The sequence below is a fragment of the Mus caroli genome, unplaced genomic scaffold (assembly GCF_978045245.1).
Source record: "Mus caroli unplaced genomic scaffold, Mus_caroli_1 scaffold_1, whole genome shotgun sequence".
Lineage (NCBI taxonomy): Eukaryota > Metazoa > Chordata > Mammalia > Rodentia > Muridae > Mus > Mus caroli.
In genome coordinates, this window is record NW_028227256.1 from 83,849,999 (window position 1) to 83,869,216 (window position 19,218).

Consider the following 19,218-nt stretch of genomic DNA (forward strand, 5'->3'; position numbering starts at 1 on the left):
ATATATGTGCACCACAAGTGTTCCTGGTGCCTGCAGAGGCCTGAAGAGGGCATTGAATTCCTTGAAATAGTAGTTACAGACAGTTGTGAGCCACCATGTGGGTGTAGAAACTGTACCTGTATCCTTTGCAAGAGCAGCAAATGTTCTTAACCACTGAGCAATATTCTTTTTAGCTCCTAAATATGTTGTATTACAAAATACTTTAAAAAGCAGTCGGTACAGGTTTATTTGGTAACCAGGTGGTAACTTTGACATTCTTGTACAGAACACACTAAATGGATTACGGCAGTGACGTTACAGGGCTGGTTGATACGCACAGGAAGTACTTGGTTTTGTTGTTTTTAAACATGTAGTCTTGCCTAATAGTTTAGTTTGGGATGTACTATGAGTTTAACTGGATCTAACACATCCATTGTGAAGCTCTTAACCTTATTTAGAAGAAAATATGCTAACTGAATGTATTGGCACACATTTGTAATCTCAGCACTCATGAGGCAGAAATTGGATATAGCTAGACTACGGAGTCAGTCCTTTTCTCAAATAAACAAAATAACTGGTATTCGTAGGAGCTATGGCACGATATTTTCAATTTTTAAAAATTTATTTATTTTTTTATCCACATGCATGTATGTATGTATGTATGAATGTATGAAGGTATCAGATTCCCTGGAACTAGAGTTGCAGACCATTGAAAGCTGCCATGTGGATGCTGGGAATTGAACCTGGGTCCTCTAGAAGAGCAGTCTGTTTTTAACCACTGAGCCTAGCCTCCATTTTTTTTTTTTTTTTTTTTTGGTTTTTTGAGACAGGGTTTCTCTGTGTAGCCCTGGCTGTCCTGGCACTCACTTTGTAGACCAGGCTGGCCTCGAACTCAGAAATCCGCCTGCCTCTGCCTCCCGAGTGCTGGGATTAAAGGCGTGCGCCACCATGCCCGGCTAGCCTCCATATTTTTAAAAAGAACTCTTTTTGAGGACTTGGGAGATAGCTTAGTGATCTAAGTGTTTATCATGCAAGCCTAAGGACTGGAGTTTGGCTCCTCTGAACCCAGATAAATGCCAGGGATTGGTGACTTGCCGGTAATTCTAGCCTCAGAAGTCCGAGATAAAGACTCACCAGATGAGACTTAGTGATTGATGCTGGTGAGCTCTGGGTTTGATTGAGAGACTGCCTCAAGGATGCCATCAAGAATGATTCCTAAAACTAACTTTGGGCCTCTACATGCATAGGCACCCATGCCCCTGGCACATGCAAACATGCAGGCTTAAGACATACACTATAGGAAAGTTGGAAAAGGGAAAAAAACCCTTTTAATTAAGGGAGTTTTAGTAGATTTTAATTATACAGTGTATTATTTTTGTGTACCTGTTAGAAGGAAAAGTTGGTAAAGTACTTGCCATGCAAGCATTGTGCCCAGGTTTGATTCCTTAGAACCATCATCCAAAACCTGGTTACAGTGGTACGTGCCTATGATTTGAGCACCCTGGGGAGGCAGAGACAGGAGGGTCCCTGAGTCTTGCTGGTTGGCTAATTTAACCAAATTGGCCAGCTTCAGTAAGAAACCCCATCTCAAAAAGTAGATAGTGATTGAAGAGTGTACCTGAGAGCCACCTCTGGTCTTCACATACAATATGTAAGAACATAGTTTCCCACTTTCTCTCTGTTCCCAGATGTTCATTAGTAGTATGTCAGAGTGATGATGAAGCAGTTTTATTAAGGCTCACTCTCGTAATTCAGGTTGACCTTGAACTCAGAGCCTCCTGCCTTAGTCCCCAAGTGTTGGGATTACATGTGTGCTAGGATTACAAATGGCCTGGAATCATAGGTATGTGCACGCCTGGCTCCAGTATTATCAGTGTAAAATTCAGTGATTTAGTATATGCAACAACTTTAAAGACAATATAAGCAGTTTAGTCTTAGTTTTTTTTTTCCATATTTGATGTACTATGTAAGTACTGTGTATATTTGTGTGTTTTATGTGCATGTGTGTGCATATGAGTATGAAGGCCAGAGGAGGATATTTGGTGTTTTCCTTAGTCGATTTCCACATCATCAACTTATCGTCATCATTGTCATCATCAGAGACAGATCTCACTGAACCTGGAGTGCACTGGTTTGGATTGACTGACTGCCTGTCCAGCAAGTCCTAGGGATCTTCCTGTCTCTGCACTTTTATAACGTCCATTTAGCAAAACAATAGTAGTAGGTTCCTCTCTAGGGCTTATGGCATTCTGAGAGCCATGGGCTTCTGACCATGCTTGTAGTACTAGGCATAGATTCCCTTTGGAGCAGGCCTCTAGTCAGTGTCCAGTTTACCTCCATCACTTTCATGCCACTATTGTATGAGTGAACACATTTGCTATCAATGGTAATACCTTTGATGGCTTTTCTTCTGCATAGCATTTTCTGGCACTATGAAAACTAGCCAACAGGAAGGCAAATTTCAGGTTGGTTCTACCTTGATTTTTTATGTCCTACCACCAAAGTGTTGTAACATCACTAATAGGGTCTTAACATGTTCTAGTAGATCACCAAGAGCAATGACAATTGCTTCTGTTATTTTGGGATTTGGGGGCATCCCTGACCACTGATGGTTTCATTTAATAACTCATGTCTTCTGAGGGAAACATTGTCTACTCATTCAGAGTATCTGTGTTTAAAGCCCCTGCCCTTAAAGAAAGAAAGAAAGAAAGAAAGAAAGAAAGAAAGAAAGAAAGAAAGAAAGAAACAAACAAAAAATTGTGTTTTAGCTTTCTGAGTAGTGGGTTTCTATAAGCATTTCCCACATATCCTTTGTTTTCGTCATCACCCTCTACTCCAATCTTTTTCTTTTTCTTTTCCTTCAAGATTTATTTACTTAGTTATTTAATGTATATGCCCTATTTGCATGGACTCCTGCATGCCAGAAGAAGGCAACAGATCCCATTACAAGTAGTTGTGAACCACCTTGTAGTTGCTGGGAATTGGTTTTAACCACTGAGGCATCTCTCTGGTCCTCCACTCCCATCTTTACTTTATTCCCCTTAAACTTATTATTGTTGTATTGTCTTCTGTCCATCCATCTGTCCTTCCTTCTTTTCTTCTCCTCCTCTTCTTCCTCCTCTACCTTTTTTTTTTTTTTTCAGACAGGTTTTCTTTACATAGCCCTGATAGTTCTGGAACTCATTATGTGACCAGGCTGGCCTAGAACTCTGAGATCAGCCCTTCTCTCTGCCTCCCAAGTGCTGGGTTTAAAGGTGTGTGCCACCCCTATCCCCAGCAAATTTTTTATTTTAAACTTGTTTTTTTTTTAAAGATTAATTAATTAATTAATTAATTAATTTATTTATTATGAGTACACTGTAGCTGTCTTCAGACACACCAGAAGAAGGCATCAGGTCTCATTACAGATGGTTGTGAGCCACCATGTGGTTGCTGGGATTTAAACTCAAGTCCTCTAGAAGAACAGTCAGTGCTCTTAACCACTGAGCCATCTCTAGCCCGTTTTTTTTTTGTTTGTTTGTTTGTTTGTTTTGTTGTTGTTTTTGTTTTTAAATGGGAATTGAACTCAGGTCCTTGTGCATGCAAGGCAATTACTGACTGAACTATCTTTCAGCCTCCGCAATATTTATTTATTTTATTTTTCTTCGCAATATTTTTTAAGAGACTTTTTTTTTTTAAAGATTTATTTATTTATTATATGTAAGTACACTGTAGCTGTCTTCAGACACTCCAGAAGAGGGCGCCAGATCTCCTTACAGATGGTTGTGAGCCACCATGTGGTTGCTGGGATTTGAACTCTGGACCTTTGGAAGAGCAGTCGGGTGCTCTTACCCACTGAGCCATCTCACCAGCCCGAGACTTTTTTTTTTATCTTCCTCTTTTTGTCACTGAACTCAGTTGCTATCCTGGCCACAGTATCACAAGTATCTGGGTCTGAGGCTCTGGTATGTGCCACTGAGACTGGCCATTCTCACCCCTGTTAACTATAAGGTTGTTTGTGAGCATTTGGATGACGCCGTTTCCTATGTGAGCAGCAAACTATAACAACCTTGTTTTGCTTGGGTTTGCTTTTTCTCTTCTCTGCTTTCTGCCTCCTCCCTTCATCCCTGACCTCCTGCCCTCTTTATCTTTATCCCTTCTTCAACTTCTTCCCTTTTTTTATTTTACTTTTCTCTCCGTTCTATTTCCTATAAAGCACACGTTCTTATTTCCCCAACGATAATTACTTCACTATTGTTCCATTGTTTTGTTTCCTTTGTATTATATTAAAATCAGTTTGAAGACATTTTTAGTGGTAGTTAGGACCAAAATTGGGTTATGTTGGGATAGTAGATACAGTTACACCTCAGATATATTTTAATTATAATGTATTTTATTTATTTTAAAATCTATTTTAATTTTAAAGAAATTAAAAATGGAAAAGAAGGCTGGGGCTGTTGAGTGGTAGAGTGCTTATGTAGTATTCGTGGGGGCTGGGTTCAACCCCCAACACCACATGGTGATTTGATGGTGGACCTATTGCAAGAGAATGACAGAAGCTGAGATGTAAGTTTTGCTACCATTTATTTACTCTTCCTTGCTAAGGCTAAAGTAGAATATACCCATAATGTGGCTCCAGGCCCCTGCATCTGTTTCTCACCATGTCACAGATTTCATTGTACTCCATGCCTCCTTTCCCAGATACATGCAGCATGGAGTTGAAAGAGAAGGATGGATGGACTCATTTCCCTTGGCCAGCTGCATTGCTGTAAACAGTCGCCAAACAATCTCATTCTTAGGAGATTATAAGCAGATCATACATTGTCTGGCTATATGTTCTGGCCTGGTATTCTTTTTCTTGACATTGTTTGACAAAGATATGCTTCTATTTAACAGGTTTCTCCACACATAAAAATCTTTTCAAAAATACGGAGAAGAATGGCAGCAGAAACACAGACACTAAACTTTGGGCCTGAATGGTGAGTTTTCAGTCTTGTCCTATTTGGTATTGGATGACATGTTTACTAGTGTGACACATAACAGGTGCTGGGTGGCATATAAATACGCATATTTCTGAGACTTGGTTTCATGTATATAGCTAAAAAATGTGACTGGCTTATAGTAACTTAAATTTGGTAAAGGACTGCATTCTTTAATTGGAATTTTTCATGGTTTGGTTAGGTGTTGATAACAAAACTAAAACTGTAATTTACTACCCTAGAACATTATTTTTGAGCCTTTGTGTATATACCTAAATATTTATAAACTATAATAGTAATATTATCTATATTTTCTGCTACAATGTTTTCTGCTATAAATATACCTATTAAAAAGTTTTAATAAAGCATTTGAAATTTTTTTATTGATGGGCTAGGCAGGTGGTCCAGAATTAATACTGGCTATTAGCAGTAGCCCATCTAGAGCTGAGTTAGCGTTTGCCATAATAACAATTAATTGACCTTTGAGTCTCTTACAGATATGTTTGGACCCCGAATATGGAATTCTCATGGAATTTTGAGATCCATCACATTATAGTGTGGCTTTCCCCCCCTCTTCTTCTTTCCCCCCCAATGTTGGTGATTGAAGATCCTCTCTTCAGTGGCGTGAATAATGATAGTTAACTTTCCATTCATACTTGGAACAAACCCCTTTGGTAATGTCAAAGGCAGTACCTAAACCAGGAGTTGGAATAGTGTCAACATTCTTTATGTTTAGGTAGTAGTTTGTAAGATTTCTGTAAGAGGTCCTTGTTTGAGGAGTCTTACAAACTTATTTGCTCATACATACTTCTTTTGATATGTAATTCCTAGATATTCTTAACCTTCATAGTTAGCGTTCAGAAACTATGAGAAAGCATTTGAAATTCTGAGAACCAACACACTGCCTATAGTTGGAGTTTATTTTGAAATGTTGATCTAAACAATGCTGCACCTGTTTCAGTTATTTTATATTTAAAAAATAATTTTCTTATTATTAAATCACTTTGTTTCTAGAAAAATCAGAAGTTATAAGTAAGCAAGGAAAAGATGCTATTAGGTAATTTGATCCTTAGTACACACTGTACATATCTTGGTATATCTTTCCAAGTGGTTTTATGTATCTTGTTTGTATATATGTATATTTTATTTTCACAAAATCTGATCATACTGTGCATTATTAAATCTTGTAACCTTTAAAAAACTAAAGAAAAAACTTTTAATAAATGGTTTTTGGTTCTATTTAATAGTTTCATTGTATGGATGTACTATCATTTAACCAATTCTCCAGATGGAGCATGTGGAGGCTGTTCTCAGCTATTAGTATTATAGAAACATTTTAACATTCTTATAGTTCAGTCTTACTCATATCTTAGTAACTCCTTTAACCAGGTGGATTTAAATGCACATAGTTCACTTTGTAAACCATGGTTTGTACAGCTGTTCTGCCATTATTTTCTTTTGTATTTATACATTCTATACGTTTTTCTTTGTAAAACCATGATTAAAATTGTTAAGTAATTTTAAAGAGTTTTCTTCTTAAAGCACTTGATAATAATATGTAGTGGAAAAGCACCAGAAAATTTAGCCAAAATGAAAGAATTCAAAACAAAACAAAAACAACCAAACTGGTGATATTCTTGAATTTGTTTAACATCTTCCATCACTGGTTGGCATGTGGAATCCTGTTGGAGTGTAAGTAAAGTTTTTGTAAATAAAGTTTTATTGTAAGACAGCATGTTCTTTTTTGTTTCCATGTTACCTTGATGCCTTTGTGCTACTCTAGTTCTATCAGGGGTTGCCTAGTTCTCAGAGCTTGTACATTTCCTTTTTGGTCCTTTGCAGAAAGTTTGCTGTCCTACAACACGTGTTACCAAACATTAAATCATTTCCAGGTGTCTCTTTGCCATTGGGTCAATCTGTCTGTAGTGCCTTACGTGTCCTCCTTATTGTTACCCTGAAGTATTGTATAGTGTTTAATTTTAACTGAGATAACTTTAGCTGAGGATAGTCATCAATTCCATTCCTAAACAGAGTTGTTACGTAGGTTAAGCCTGTAAGCAATGGTAGCCAGGAGCCTTTACTGAGTCGCCCGAAGTGCAGATAATCTGAGGCTTGGAGAGCTGAGTAGGCACACCCTTAATTGTACAGTCCATGAATTCTTTCCAGCCAAGACATGATAGTTTATGAGGTCCTTAAACAACTGAAGTACTTCTGAGCTAGAAAGCTGCCATGTGATTGGAGACTGCTGGCACATTTTCTTATTGTAACATGTTCATTTCAAATATTGATGTGAGGAATTGTGTTCAGTATAGTTGGGAATCAGCAAATAGAGTGTTTATGTTGAGTCATTTTGTAACTCTGAACTATATTGAAACACTTAATGACATTTTTATATTGAAGTTATCAATGCTTAATAAGCAGTGCAGAAAATTAAAATTTAAAAATTAACTTGTAATTGAAAATTTTATCTTCCCATTTCTCCCTCTAGTCCTGTCTGGGGCGGTTGTGTTGATAGAAGAACTTTGAAAATTGTAGGGAAGGACCACCACACCTGTGTAGCCTTACTAAAGCCAACAGAATCACTAGGTTGTAGATTGTTTATTTAGGATAAGGAAACACATTACAGATTCACCAAAATAGTGTAAAAGGATATGACAAATTTAATGAAGAAAATCATTTCTAGGTATTAAAACAATATTCAATTTTTAAATGCCTTTCTGCAAATATTACCACTTTAGAATTCATGACTGTATAACTTTTCCCCTCACTTACTTCCTAAGTCCTTTAGTGCTCTATATCAGAATGTGATTTGCTAAGTACTTTCTTGCTCATAACATAACCTCTAGCTCTCCCTAGACTGTGAGCTCCATTGTGAGCAGGCATTTGGTCTGGATTGTTGTATAGCTTGTTACTGCTGTAGTTCCAGTGCCTGGCTCATAGGCACTCAATAAATGTTTATTAAATGAATGAGTGAATTGCTGGAAAGTAAAGATGTTTTCAGTGTTTGTTATTGTAAACGATACATGTACACTTACGAATGATTTTGTTTATATTCTGATCATTTCCTTGGATTAATTTCCTTGAAGTAGAACTATTAAATCAAAAGTTGGATTTTTAATTTAAGGTTTAGATAACACTTTACAGATTAACCACCAGAAGGATAGTGTGAACTTAATTCACTTCCTCTGTGTTTATGTTGTCTTTGACAAACCCTTTTGTTGTTTATTTGAGACAGGATTTCTCTGTGTTGCTCTGGCTGTCCTGGAACTCTGTAGACCAAGCTGGCCTTGAACTCACAGAGTTCCACCTGCCTCCTGAGTACTTAAAATACTATATTGAAAAGGTTTTGTTTTTAAATACTTCTGATTTAGATTAGGTCTTCTAGGTTTTTGTTTTTTGTTTGTTTTTTGATTGTAGTAACCGGAAACTCTGGAGGAAATGGTAGTACAGAGGGGAAAAAAATAGAAAAGGTCTAAATTACCTGTAGTCCTACCTCAGAGTCTTTGCTGACATGTGAATTTATATCCTACAATACTTTCTTTGCTAATGTGTATTTCAAGACACCTCAAAATCAAATTTTACTTGAGAAAAATTTAAGGATCAGATATCTACTTAGATAATTCCAGATGACTTTTTTTTTTTCCCTATTGAGATGACTTTATTATAAGGAGAATAATTATAGACACCTTGCTTTCTGAGGAAGAAACACAGGAAACTCCCCTGGGGTTTCTCTTACCCTCCCCACCTCCCTCAAAAAAGTCTCAGATCTTTGCTTACAAAAGAAGGGAGCAACCCCTTCCCTCCCACTCAGCACTTTCATTTATATCTTTGTTAAAATAGTTAATATCTCTTTTTTTCAATTCGATTGTCTTAGGAAAGAACTAATTTCTCAATTAAAGACTGTTATTTCTCAGTTTTGGTCAGTCCACCAGAGTTATTAGTTAGGCAGTCCACAAACTTTCCTTGAAAGATGGTTTTCAGGCTCGCAAAGGTTGGTAGGGGCAAGAGAATATAATCGTGAGGCTGCTAGATTACTGTCCATACTCAGTGAAAAAAAGAGAAGTTCTGTCAGATGGCCCTCTAAAAAAGGGCTAAAGGGATGGTGAGTGAGCTGCTAGCCAAAGGAGCTGTGCTTTAGAAGAGAATATTAAGATTTGTTGAAAAAACAAAACAAAACTCAATTGACAAGTGCCTGCTATGGTAGGCCCCAACCTCCCTCCCCAGCCTTTCTAGCTTGGAGTTACATTCTGCTTCTCTTTCCTATATTTTCGAGTTAACCTTTGCTATCCTTAGTGTCTTTCCTTTTCTCTTTTCCTGATAAAGGTTCAGAAAAATATTTAAGTAATTCTGACTGAAGAAGGGGCATGCTAAAAGACAAGAATGCAAGAGATTGCAGATTTAAGACATAAATTTAAAGACATTTGCCTTTACTGTAATGTGAAGTGTGGGAGAGGTGAGCCTGGAGGCACTTCCCTGTGACTTAGTGTTTTATATGGCCATTGTGCTCCAACAAAGACCCAGAGAGTTTTAGTCACATTTGCATTTGAAATGAGAAATGTAGAAGATAGAATAAGAATAATTGTATTGTTCAAGATACAAAAAAGCATGAAGAATTGGAGATGGTGTGAGAGATTTAGGATTGAGATAACCATGAATGGGTGTAGAAGATCAAGAAGGTGAAGTGTGAGCCCTGAGGATGGAGTGATGGGGAGATGTGGATAAAAAGCTGGCCATGAGTAAGGGATTAGGCATGTTGGACCCCATAGACTATATATGGTTGTATATGAAGACCTGCCTGGAAGGGAGAGATCGTAGCACGACCAGAAAATCAAATACTTAGGCAGTACTAGTTTTTGGTTCCCAGGCTGTCACACAAATGTGGACATTCCAAATTGCTTTATAAGTAAAATTTGAATAGTCTTATGTTTGGTCCCTATCTCTTATTACATATGGTAGGACTGGACTCTTGAAGGGTGGGAGGTAAAGACCAAAGGATTTAGAACCATTGTCTTGGTTTTTTTTGTTTGTTTGTTTATGTTTTTTTGCAGTGTTAAAGCACTTTGTAGGGTAATCCAGTGGTAAGAGAAGCCAGGTTTTATTGGGTTTTGAAATTATAAGGAATTAACGAAGCGGGGATTCATATTTGTAGAATGAAAGATGAATAGTTCAGAGCTACAAGTAAGGTGCTATACTAAAAAGTCACTGCTATATGTATATTTAAAGACTAAGGAAGATTGTAGGAGATGAGATTCTAGAAAGGAGGATTGTATGGCAGTGGTTAGAAGTCACTGGTGCGCTTTGGAGATGGGTATTCCTTCATACGCTCAGCTTTTCCATGTATCTGGGTCGGGAGCCCTTGGGATTGACTTTGAATCAGATCACAGTGCTTATTCCAGCTCAATAAACCATCTCCCCCCCCCCCTTTCTTTTTAAAATTGCTTTAATCTCTTCACAGATATTGTAGAGGGAGCTCCAATAGTGTTACTCTTAGTGAATATGGTGCCTGTAAGAAGTTCTTGGTCCTTTTTGGGAAGTCATAGGGGTTCATAGGAAGGGACAGGGTAGTAAATGAATTGGGAAACTTGATATGAGGAGCTGTTTTAGAATTAGGGTTCTTAGGTTTTGAGGGAGTCTCTGGTAAAACATGGTGACTCTTGAGTCTCTCGGATTTTCACATGAACTAGCTTTGGTGTGCCCTCTGGTGTTAGAAACTATTGGGAAGAATATTGTCTTAGTATGATGTGGAAGATATTAAAATTAATTTCTACTATTTTAAAGTTAGTGCCTGGCAAATAAATTTTCAAAAGGAAAATTGGAATCTCATTAGTATAACATAGTCATTTAAATCAGAAATCCTAGGCTGGAATCTTAGTTCTGTGTGACTGCTCAGATGTAATAGTCTCAGTCCCCCTCCCCCTCCCCCTCCCTCTCTCTGGTCTTTTTTTTTTTTTTTTTCCCAGTACTGGGGACAGAATCTCTGTATGCTTAGCCAATGCCCTGTCATTGCATTTCATACTTCTCTTTTGTATTGAGGTTCTTACAAAGCTTAAGTTAGAGTAAATATCCCAACATGTATACATTTCCCAGCTTTTGTTCTTAGAGAGGCAAACTGCCGAGCTTTTTCAGGGCAGTCCAAGTGCATGTTTATGGAGATTGAGGAGTGCACAGGAGACCAGAGGTCAACATTGAAGTTGTTCTTTGCACTTTAGCTAGCTAGCTTATTTACTTACTTTTCTTTCTTTCTTTCTTTCTTTCTTTCTTTCTTTCTTTCTTTCTTTCTTTCTTTCTTTCTTTCTCTCTCTCTCTCTCTCCCTCCCCTCCCTCCCTCCCTCCCTCCCTCCCTCCCTCCCTCCCTCCCCTCCCTCTCTCTTCCCCCTCTCCTCCCCCCTCTCCTCTCCTCTCCTCCCCCCTCTCCTCTCCTCCCCCTCTCCTCTCCTTTTCTTTCTGATTCTCTCATTGAACTTGAAATTTGACCGAATAGATTGGCTGCCCAGTAAGATAGCTTCTACTTTCTCCACCCTTCTGTGTCCACCTCCCCTGAGCTGTGAATGTAAACATCTGCCATCACACCTGTCTTTTTAAAAACTGGGTGTGTGGGAATCTGTACTCATGACCAGTGCTTTGCCCACTGAGCTATCTCCTGCAGACAGAGCCCAACTTTTTTTTTTTTTTTTTTTTTTTTTTTTGGTTTTTCGAGACAGGCTTTCTCTGTGTAGCCCTGGCTGTCCTAGAACTCACTCTATAGACCAGGCTGACCTCAAACTCAGAAATGCGCCTGCTTCTGCCTCCGGAGTGCTGGGATTAAAGGCATGCGCCACCACGCCCAGCCAGAGCCCAACTCTTAAGATTCTGATGGGAAGCAATTTCTTAAAGATGTTTATTTTTTGGTTGGCTTACTCCTTTGTGGAGTGTTTTTCTGTCTTTAGTATGTTCTTTGGACACTGAACCACATCGCTGTCAAGGTTAACTTGAAAGTAAACAAAAGACCAAGTTAGTAGTTGTGAGTGCTCCTAGTACTTCCTTTGGGGAAATGGGGGATTCATAGACTGATGCAATCAACTGTTAAAAAGACTTAATAGGGTCCTATCCAAAGGGCCCAGCAGGAGCTATTGGAAGAGTTTACTGGTTAGTCATGAGACAGTGGGAGCATTTTTACGAGTAGTTTCAGTGAATTTAAATATATTGAGAAGTAATATGTTAATGCTTGATTTTTGTTTTTTGTTTTTTTTTTGAAAATGAGACAGGGGTTTTCCTTTGTAAACTATAACATTGAGTCACTGTACCAAATGGTATAAGAGACAAGTTTCTCTTTGCAGAAAAGTGCTACAAGAGAAGAGAAGGTACAGTGTAGAATAGAACCACTCGGCAGCAACTGTAGTGAAGTTAGGGATCCAGGCATTGATTATCCATACATGTTAGCTGTACAGAACACTAACCAGGCACTGTGTGCCTCATGATGGATAATATACTACCACACTGTAGGGGTTTCCAAAAATAAGAACACATCTTACTCGTCTTTACACTCAATTGCCAATTTAAATGGAGAAGAGAGAAGCTTTAAAAACCACATCATAGGCCGGGCGTGGTGGCGCACGCCTTTAATCCCAGCACTCAAGAGGCAGAGGCAGGCGGATTTCTGAGGCCAGCCTGGTCTACAAAGTGAGTTCCAGGACAGCCAGGGCTACACAGAGAAACCCTGTCTCAAAAAGACCAAAAAAACCCCTCATCATAGATAAGACCATAAATTCTGAGATAATTTACATGTAAAATGATAGGACACAATTTTCCCTCAGAATCACTTCAAAGGCTTAGTGGAGTGATACAGAGCCAAGTTGGCCATAGATTGCTGATTTTGGATGAGAGTGATTGGTACATTTAAGTTTGTTATATGCTTTGTAATTCTTATGTGTACAGAATTGTCTGTTTTTAAACAGGATAAGAAGATAGAACCATTCTCACTGTACTAGAGTCTATTCCTTTTCAATATTATTCATCTATGTAAACATGTTTGCTATGGATATACCATTTTTGAATAATAAGCAAATATTTACTCCACTTTAACTAGTCTTCATGTTAATTTTTAATATTTAGCACTTTAGAGGATATATTTTAGAATATCTGCTGAATTTTCCTTTAGGGTATACCTGCTAAATTAAAGTAACTTAGTCTATTTTGGGTATCTGTTATCTGTTACTGAACAGAACTTTGGGTAGCTCCAAACAGTCAGCTGTTTGTAGTGTAGTGCAAACCATTCATCTATTCATCTCATCCTATCCTTTCCCTTTCCTTTTCCTTTTTTTTTTTTTTTTTTTTGAGACAAGGTCTCTCTGTGTAATCCTGACTGTCTTGGTAGTAGACCCTGCTGGCCTTAAAATCCCAGAGATCCTATCTTGGCCTCCCAAGAGCTGGGATTAAATGTGCCACCATGGCTAGCTAGTAATAGCTTTCTTTTGCTAGTTTTGCTAGTCCCTTTCCTGCCCCAGGTTGATCTTTCTTTAGGACATGACTTTGGGTTGTGTAGGTTACTACTACTACTGAGTAGGTTCCTTCACAGCTTAGTTAAAGAAACTACCTAGCTGCTGTTTGTGAATCCCAGGCACTGCCTAAAACTGGGCCTGCATTTAGGCCTTTATATAGGAGCTAGAGGCGGGAGGCTTGGCAGTTTATGGTCAACCTTGGCTACATAGTGGTGAGTGCAAGTCACCCTAAGCTGTGTGAGACCTTGTCTCAAAAAAAAAAACCAATCCCCAAAACCAAATCCCAAGTTGTTACTGTTGTTATTTACTTTGGTAGTATTGCGGTTCACACCTAGGAGCTGCTGATCATTCAAGAGACTTTTAAAATTACTTTTTATTGTGGGTTTTTGTATTTAGCTTTCTCTTTTATATGTTCCATACTTTATTAAATATTTTAGTTATTATCAAGTAGCCAAAGAACTTTTAAATGCTTAACTCTCACAAAATCTTTCTTGGAAGTGGCTATTATAATTTATAATCCTGATCACCTTCTGTATTTCTTTTTAGTCTTGGCTGTCAGTCAGAGAGTCCAAGGACAGTTTCATGAATTCATATGCCTTATAATCCTTTCCAATATTTTTAATTTTGTGCATATGCATGTGAGTACAGGCTTTAGATCTTCTGGAGCTAGTTATAGACCCTTGTAGATGCCTGATGTTGGTGCCGGGAACCAAACTCAGGTACTATGCAAGAGCAGTATGTACTCTTAATTGCTAAGCCATTTCTCTAGTCCTGGTCTTTTAAAGAATTAAAAATTATTGTTTGTGTGCACATCAGTGTGTATGTATGTTTGGGGTGTGTGGTGTGTGTGTGCATACATATATGCGCACATATGTACTTTAGCCCATATGGAGGTCAGAGAACAGCTTCAGAGTTGATTCTTATCTCACCTTTTTGTTGCCTTCCAGGGGCTGCATTCTTGCCTGTAGGCTTTTGAGCAAGTGCCCTTACTTGCTGAATTTCTGTTGTTTCATATCCTCACCAATACTTACTGACTCTAAGTCCAGTGCTCTCCCTGATTTTATATTTTGGTTTTTTAAAAAAAGTGTCTTATTTCTAAACTTGAAGCTTCTTAGAGACAATGGTAGCAGCCTGTAGGTACTGGAACTGCTCAGTTATCCCTATCTAGTTAGCACTTAGTGTTTAGCACTTAGTGAGCTTTCTCATTGTGCTGTGGCAGAGATTTGTGTGAATGGTAAAAATCTTTGCTGCTTAAGATAACAGTTTTTGCTTTTTTAAAAGAACTGCAAAAAGCTGATAGTGTCAGAATATCTATCACTTCATTTTATATTCTCTGTTTTTCCTATTTTAGGCTCCGTGCTCTGTCCAGTGGTGGGAGTATCACGTCCCCTCCTCTTTCTCCGGCCCTGCCAAAGTATAAATTAGCAGATTATCGATATGGCCGAGAAGAAATGTTAGCACTTTTCCTTAAAGACTACAAGGTAAGAAAATACAAAACGAGTTGAATTGCCACTGCGCTAGGGATGAACAGTGTACCTAGTCAGCGTCTGATGGCTTCCTCTTTTTCCATCTCGCTCCTTTTCTACATTGGAGTACACTATGGGTAATGGTGACTGAGGGATTTGATGGCCTCAGACAAGACCCATGATGTCAGTATGGAGCGGGTGACTTGTGGCAGCAGAACAGTCAGCGCTGCTGAATCTTCTCTTTCTCCTGTTCATTCCTTTCCTCCCTCCCTGTTGTATCGCTTACCTTCCTTCCCAGTCAGGATCGAGGGATGAAGAAGGAGCAGCTTTCCTCTTCTGCCTTTTTCAAGTAAAATTAAAGGTTTAGTGGGGAGACATCTTGAAATCTGACACTTGCTTCACTTAAAAATAACAAAAAAAAAAACAAACCCAAAAAACAAAGGGAAGCTGAAACAATGTGAGACTTTCTTATTTGACTAGGGCAGATAATAGCTTCTGTTTTTTTCAATATACTTTGTTTTTAATTTATTAATGGGTAGAGAATCTCATATTTAGGACAGATGAAATTGCTTTGAAATTTCCTTAGTATCTGCTTTAAGTTAAATGTGGAGACATTATTCCTTCGCTCTGTATTTTGGAATACCAGGTTCAATGTCAAATCCAAAGGAAGTAGCTTTATGGGAGGAGAGGGTAGGCGGCTGGAGTGTTTTATTTTTGAGATGGGGTCTTAAAAAGATCCTGCTGGCCTAAAAGTCCCTGTAGGTCAGGCTGACCTAAAAGAGATCTGCTTTGCCTCTGCCTCCCTCTGCTGATCGTAAAGATGCATGGCACTATGCCTGGCTATCACTGGAGTTTTTAATGTAAGTACTGCATAATTAACAGAAATTAATTGTAATCAAATAAGCTCATGGCTAGAAAACAGTGCCTTGTCTTGAGTTTATCTTCTTGCAATTGGAGAAATAGCAATCTCTGGCCTTATGTTTATCACACAGATACCTTTTGATCTTCTGGAGAAAGAATTCCTGCCTATCCTACAGGAGGAGCCCTTGCCACCATTGGCTCTAGTACCCTTTACAGAAGAAGAGCAGGTTTGTTCTCAGCTCTGAGCCTCAGGCCCAACTCTTACTGCCTTTTTTTTTCTTCTTACAGTAAAGATAGGGAGAGTCATCATTAAGGTCCTGGGGATAGCCAGATACTACAGGATACTTAGAGGAAACTATAAGAAACACACATTGGCACAGGTTGGCATCTTTACTGATGCTTGGCTTGTGAAAGGCTCTGACTTGTCAAGGTTTTATTTTCTATTCTGAAGCTGTTGAGTGTAATGCAACGATCAGGAAATCTTTCTACACTTTTTAACTTTTACATGTATATGGGTGTTTTGCCTTTTCTATATATCTTTACCACATGTGTGCCTGGACCCCAAGAAGGCCAGAAGAGTGCATCAGAGTTACAGATACTTGTGAGCCACCATGTAGGTGCTGGGAATTGGGCCCTTTTCCTCTGGAAGAGCAGCCAGTGTTCTTTACTGCTAACCTGTCTCTGAAGCCTTGTTTCTAGATTTTTTTTTTTTTAAATATTTTTTATTAGGTATTTTCCTCATTTACATTTCCAATGCTATTCCCAAAATCCCCCATACCCTCCCCCCCACTTCCCTACCCACCCACTCCCACTTTTTGGCCCTGGTGTTCCCCTGTACTGGGGCATATAAAGTTTGCATGTCCAATGGGCCTCTCTTTCCATTGATGGCCGACTAGGCCATCTTTTGATACATATGCAGCTAGAGTCAAGAGCTCCGGGGTACTGGTTAGTTCATAATGTTGTTTCACCTATAGGGTTGCAGATCCCTTTAGCTTCTTGGGTACTTTCTCTAGGTCCTCCATTGGGGGCCCTGTGATCCATCCAATAGCTGACTGTGAGCATCCACTTCTGTGTTTGCTAGGCCCCGGCATCGTCTCACAAGAGAGAGCTGTATCTGGGTCCTTTCAGCAAAATCTTGTTAGTGTATGCAATGATGTTAGCGTTTGGAAGCTGATTATGGGATGGATCCCCGGATATGGCAGTCTCTAGATGGTCCATCCTTTCATCACAGCTCCAAACTTTGTCTCTGTAACTCCTTCCATGGGTGTTTTGTTCCCAATTCTAAGAAGGGGCAAAGTGTCCACACTTTGGTCTTCGTTCTTCTTGAGTTTCATGCCTTTAGCAAATTGTATCTTATATCTTGGGTATCCTGTTTCTAGATCTTTTAAGGACATTATAAGAATTATCCCAGGGCTGGTGAGATGGCTCAGCAGGTAAGAGCACCCGACTGCTCTTCCAAAGGTCCTTAGTTCAAATCCCAGCAACCACATGGTGGCTCACAACCATCCTGAACAAGATCTGACTCCCTCTTCTGGAGTGTCTGAAGACAGCTACAGTGTACTTACATGTAATAAATAAATAAATCTTTAACAAAAAAAAAAAAAAAAAAGAATTATCCCAGCCAGGTGTGGTGGCGCACGCCTTTAATCCCAGCACTCAGGAGGCAGAGGCAGGCGGATTTCTGAGTTTGAAGTCAGCCTGGTCTACAAAGTGAGTTCCAGGACAGCCAGGTTGACACAGAGAAACCCTGTCTCAAAAAAAAGGGAAAAAAAACGCACAACAAAAATAGATTTATACCTTATTAAATATTCAAGTTGATGGGAAATGTTCCCCTCTCAACTCTCTACCTGAATTCTCAACAATGAATTCATTTAACTATTTTATTATTATTTTTCAATTGTACATATTAATTAATTAAATCTTCAGCTTAGAACATATCTGAAACTGTCAGCACTGTGCTTGGTGGTTCTTTTTTTATAGGTGTTGTGGCAATATAAGAAAGTAAGATTTTGGTCTAAAAAGCAGCAGTTTTATGTAGTGACTTTGTTTTTTTGATGAAAGATTGATTTAAAGGAGCTTATAGATGCTACATTACAATGGAGAAAGTGAGATTTTGTTGGGATTTTGTATTCCATGTTAAATGAAGAATCCCCTCAGCTTTGCAATTTTCTTGAGGTAGCACAGACTGGCCTTGAATTTGAAATCTATCCAGGGATGACCTTGAACTCTTTATCCTTCCATCTGTACCACCAAGCGCTGAGATTATCTATATTGAGCAGTATGTTTTATTTTACGCATTACTGAGGATCATACCCAGGGCTTTGTGTATGATAAGGAAGTGCTGTAGGCATTTGACCCAAAAAAGAAATAGCTTTGATACAAAAATCCCCATCATAAAATTGACCTTTTTAAATCTTGAGACTGCCTTGAACTCACTGCATAACCTCGGACTTCTTCTGATCCTGCCTTCATCTCTCAAGTGTTGGAATTATAGATATGCATCACTACACTCTGTAAAACCCACCATTTTGTGTGTACAAATACACACGCATGTTCAGGGACATGTGGAGACTAGAGGACAAAGTTATCATTCTCCAGGTGCTATGCATCTTCTTTTTGTTTATTTATAGTTTTTATTGTGATTTTCCAATTAATCATATTAATAAATGCTTTGCAAATTGACCATTCTGACCTCCTGTCTCCCCATCTCCTCCACCCTGCCCCATCTCACACATCACTCTTGACTCACCATGTTGGTGACCAACCAGGGACACCTGTGTGATTATGGGTTTTGAGCTATCCATTGACACTGTATGGGTTAGAGACATAATTGAAGACAGTGGTTTCAAACTCCTCTCCCAGATGTTATTAAAAATAATAGTTGAGAGATAAAGGATAGGGCCCTGTGAGTCACTCCCCTTTACTCGAGGTAATGATTACAGTAGTTTTACTAGTCTAGGGAATGGCAATGCTTGACCCTTCAGACTCTTTTGTACTGGATAACCCCTTCTTCTTTGTGGGACTTAGAGAGGCTGATATTAATGGCTTGATTAGCGTTAGCCCATATCTGTGACTTAATTTCCGAGTTTTGAGCAAACTCCCACTCCCTGTTTGTTTTTCTGTTTGAGACAAGGTCCCTCTGAATTGGAACTGACCTCTAGGGTGCTTGTGTACCCCTAGAGGCCAAAGGTCAGATCTCTGGGAGTAGGAGTTGTGAATTGCCAAACATGGGTGCTGGGAACCAAACTGGATTTCTCTAGATCAGTACATACTCTCAACCACTGAGCCACCTTTCCAGCCCCAGTTTGACAATTTTTATGTAGTTTTTTGGCAACTGAACTCAGGTTCTAGGGCTTGGGCAAGCACTTTACCAGCTGAGCTATTACTTCTAGCCCCAAATTTACTATTTTAATGAGTATGTACTTGTATTAGTGAGGGTTCTCTAGAGTCATAGAACTTATGGATAGTCTCTATGTA

At 38.9% G+C, this 19,218-nt stretch overlaps 1 protein-coding gene across 7 annotated transcripts in view; it reads left to right on the plus strand.

The window, feature by feature from the left end:
• Gigyf2 (GRB10 interacting GYF protein 2) overlaps nucleotides 1-19,218 on the plus strand; it is a 129,393-nt gene that overhangs the window by 25,192 nt on the left and 84,983 nt on the right. For all 7 annotated transcript variants that reach the window (XR_015047339.1, XM_029478474.2, XM_085839159.1 and 4 more), the window contains 3 exons: nucleotides 4,855-4,937; nucleotides 14,766-14,895; nucleotides 15,873-15,968. Coding sequence is in view for 6 of the 7 variants with exons in the window: in XM_029478474.2 (XP_029334334.1) it covers nucleotides 4,897-4,937; nucleotides 14,766-14,895; nucleotides 15,873-15,968 (267 nt within the window). In the remaining variant the exon portion in view is untranslated. The remainder of the gene's footprint in view (nucleotides 1-4,854; nucleotides 4,938-14,765; nucleotides 14,896-15,872; nucleotides 15,969-19,218) is intronic.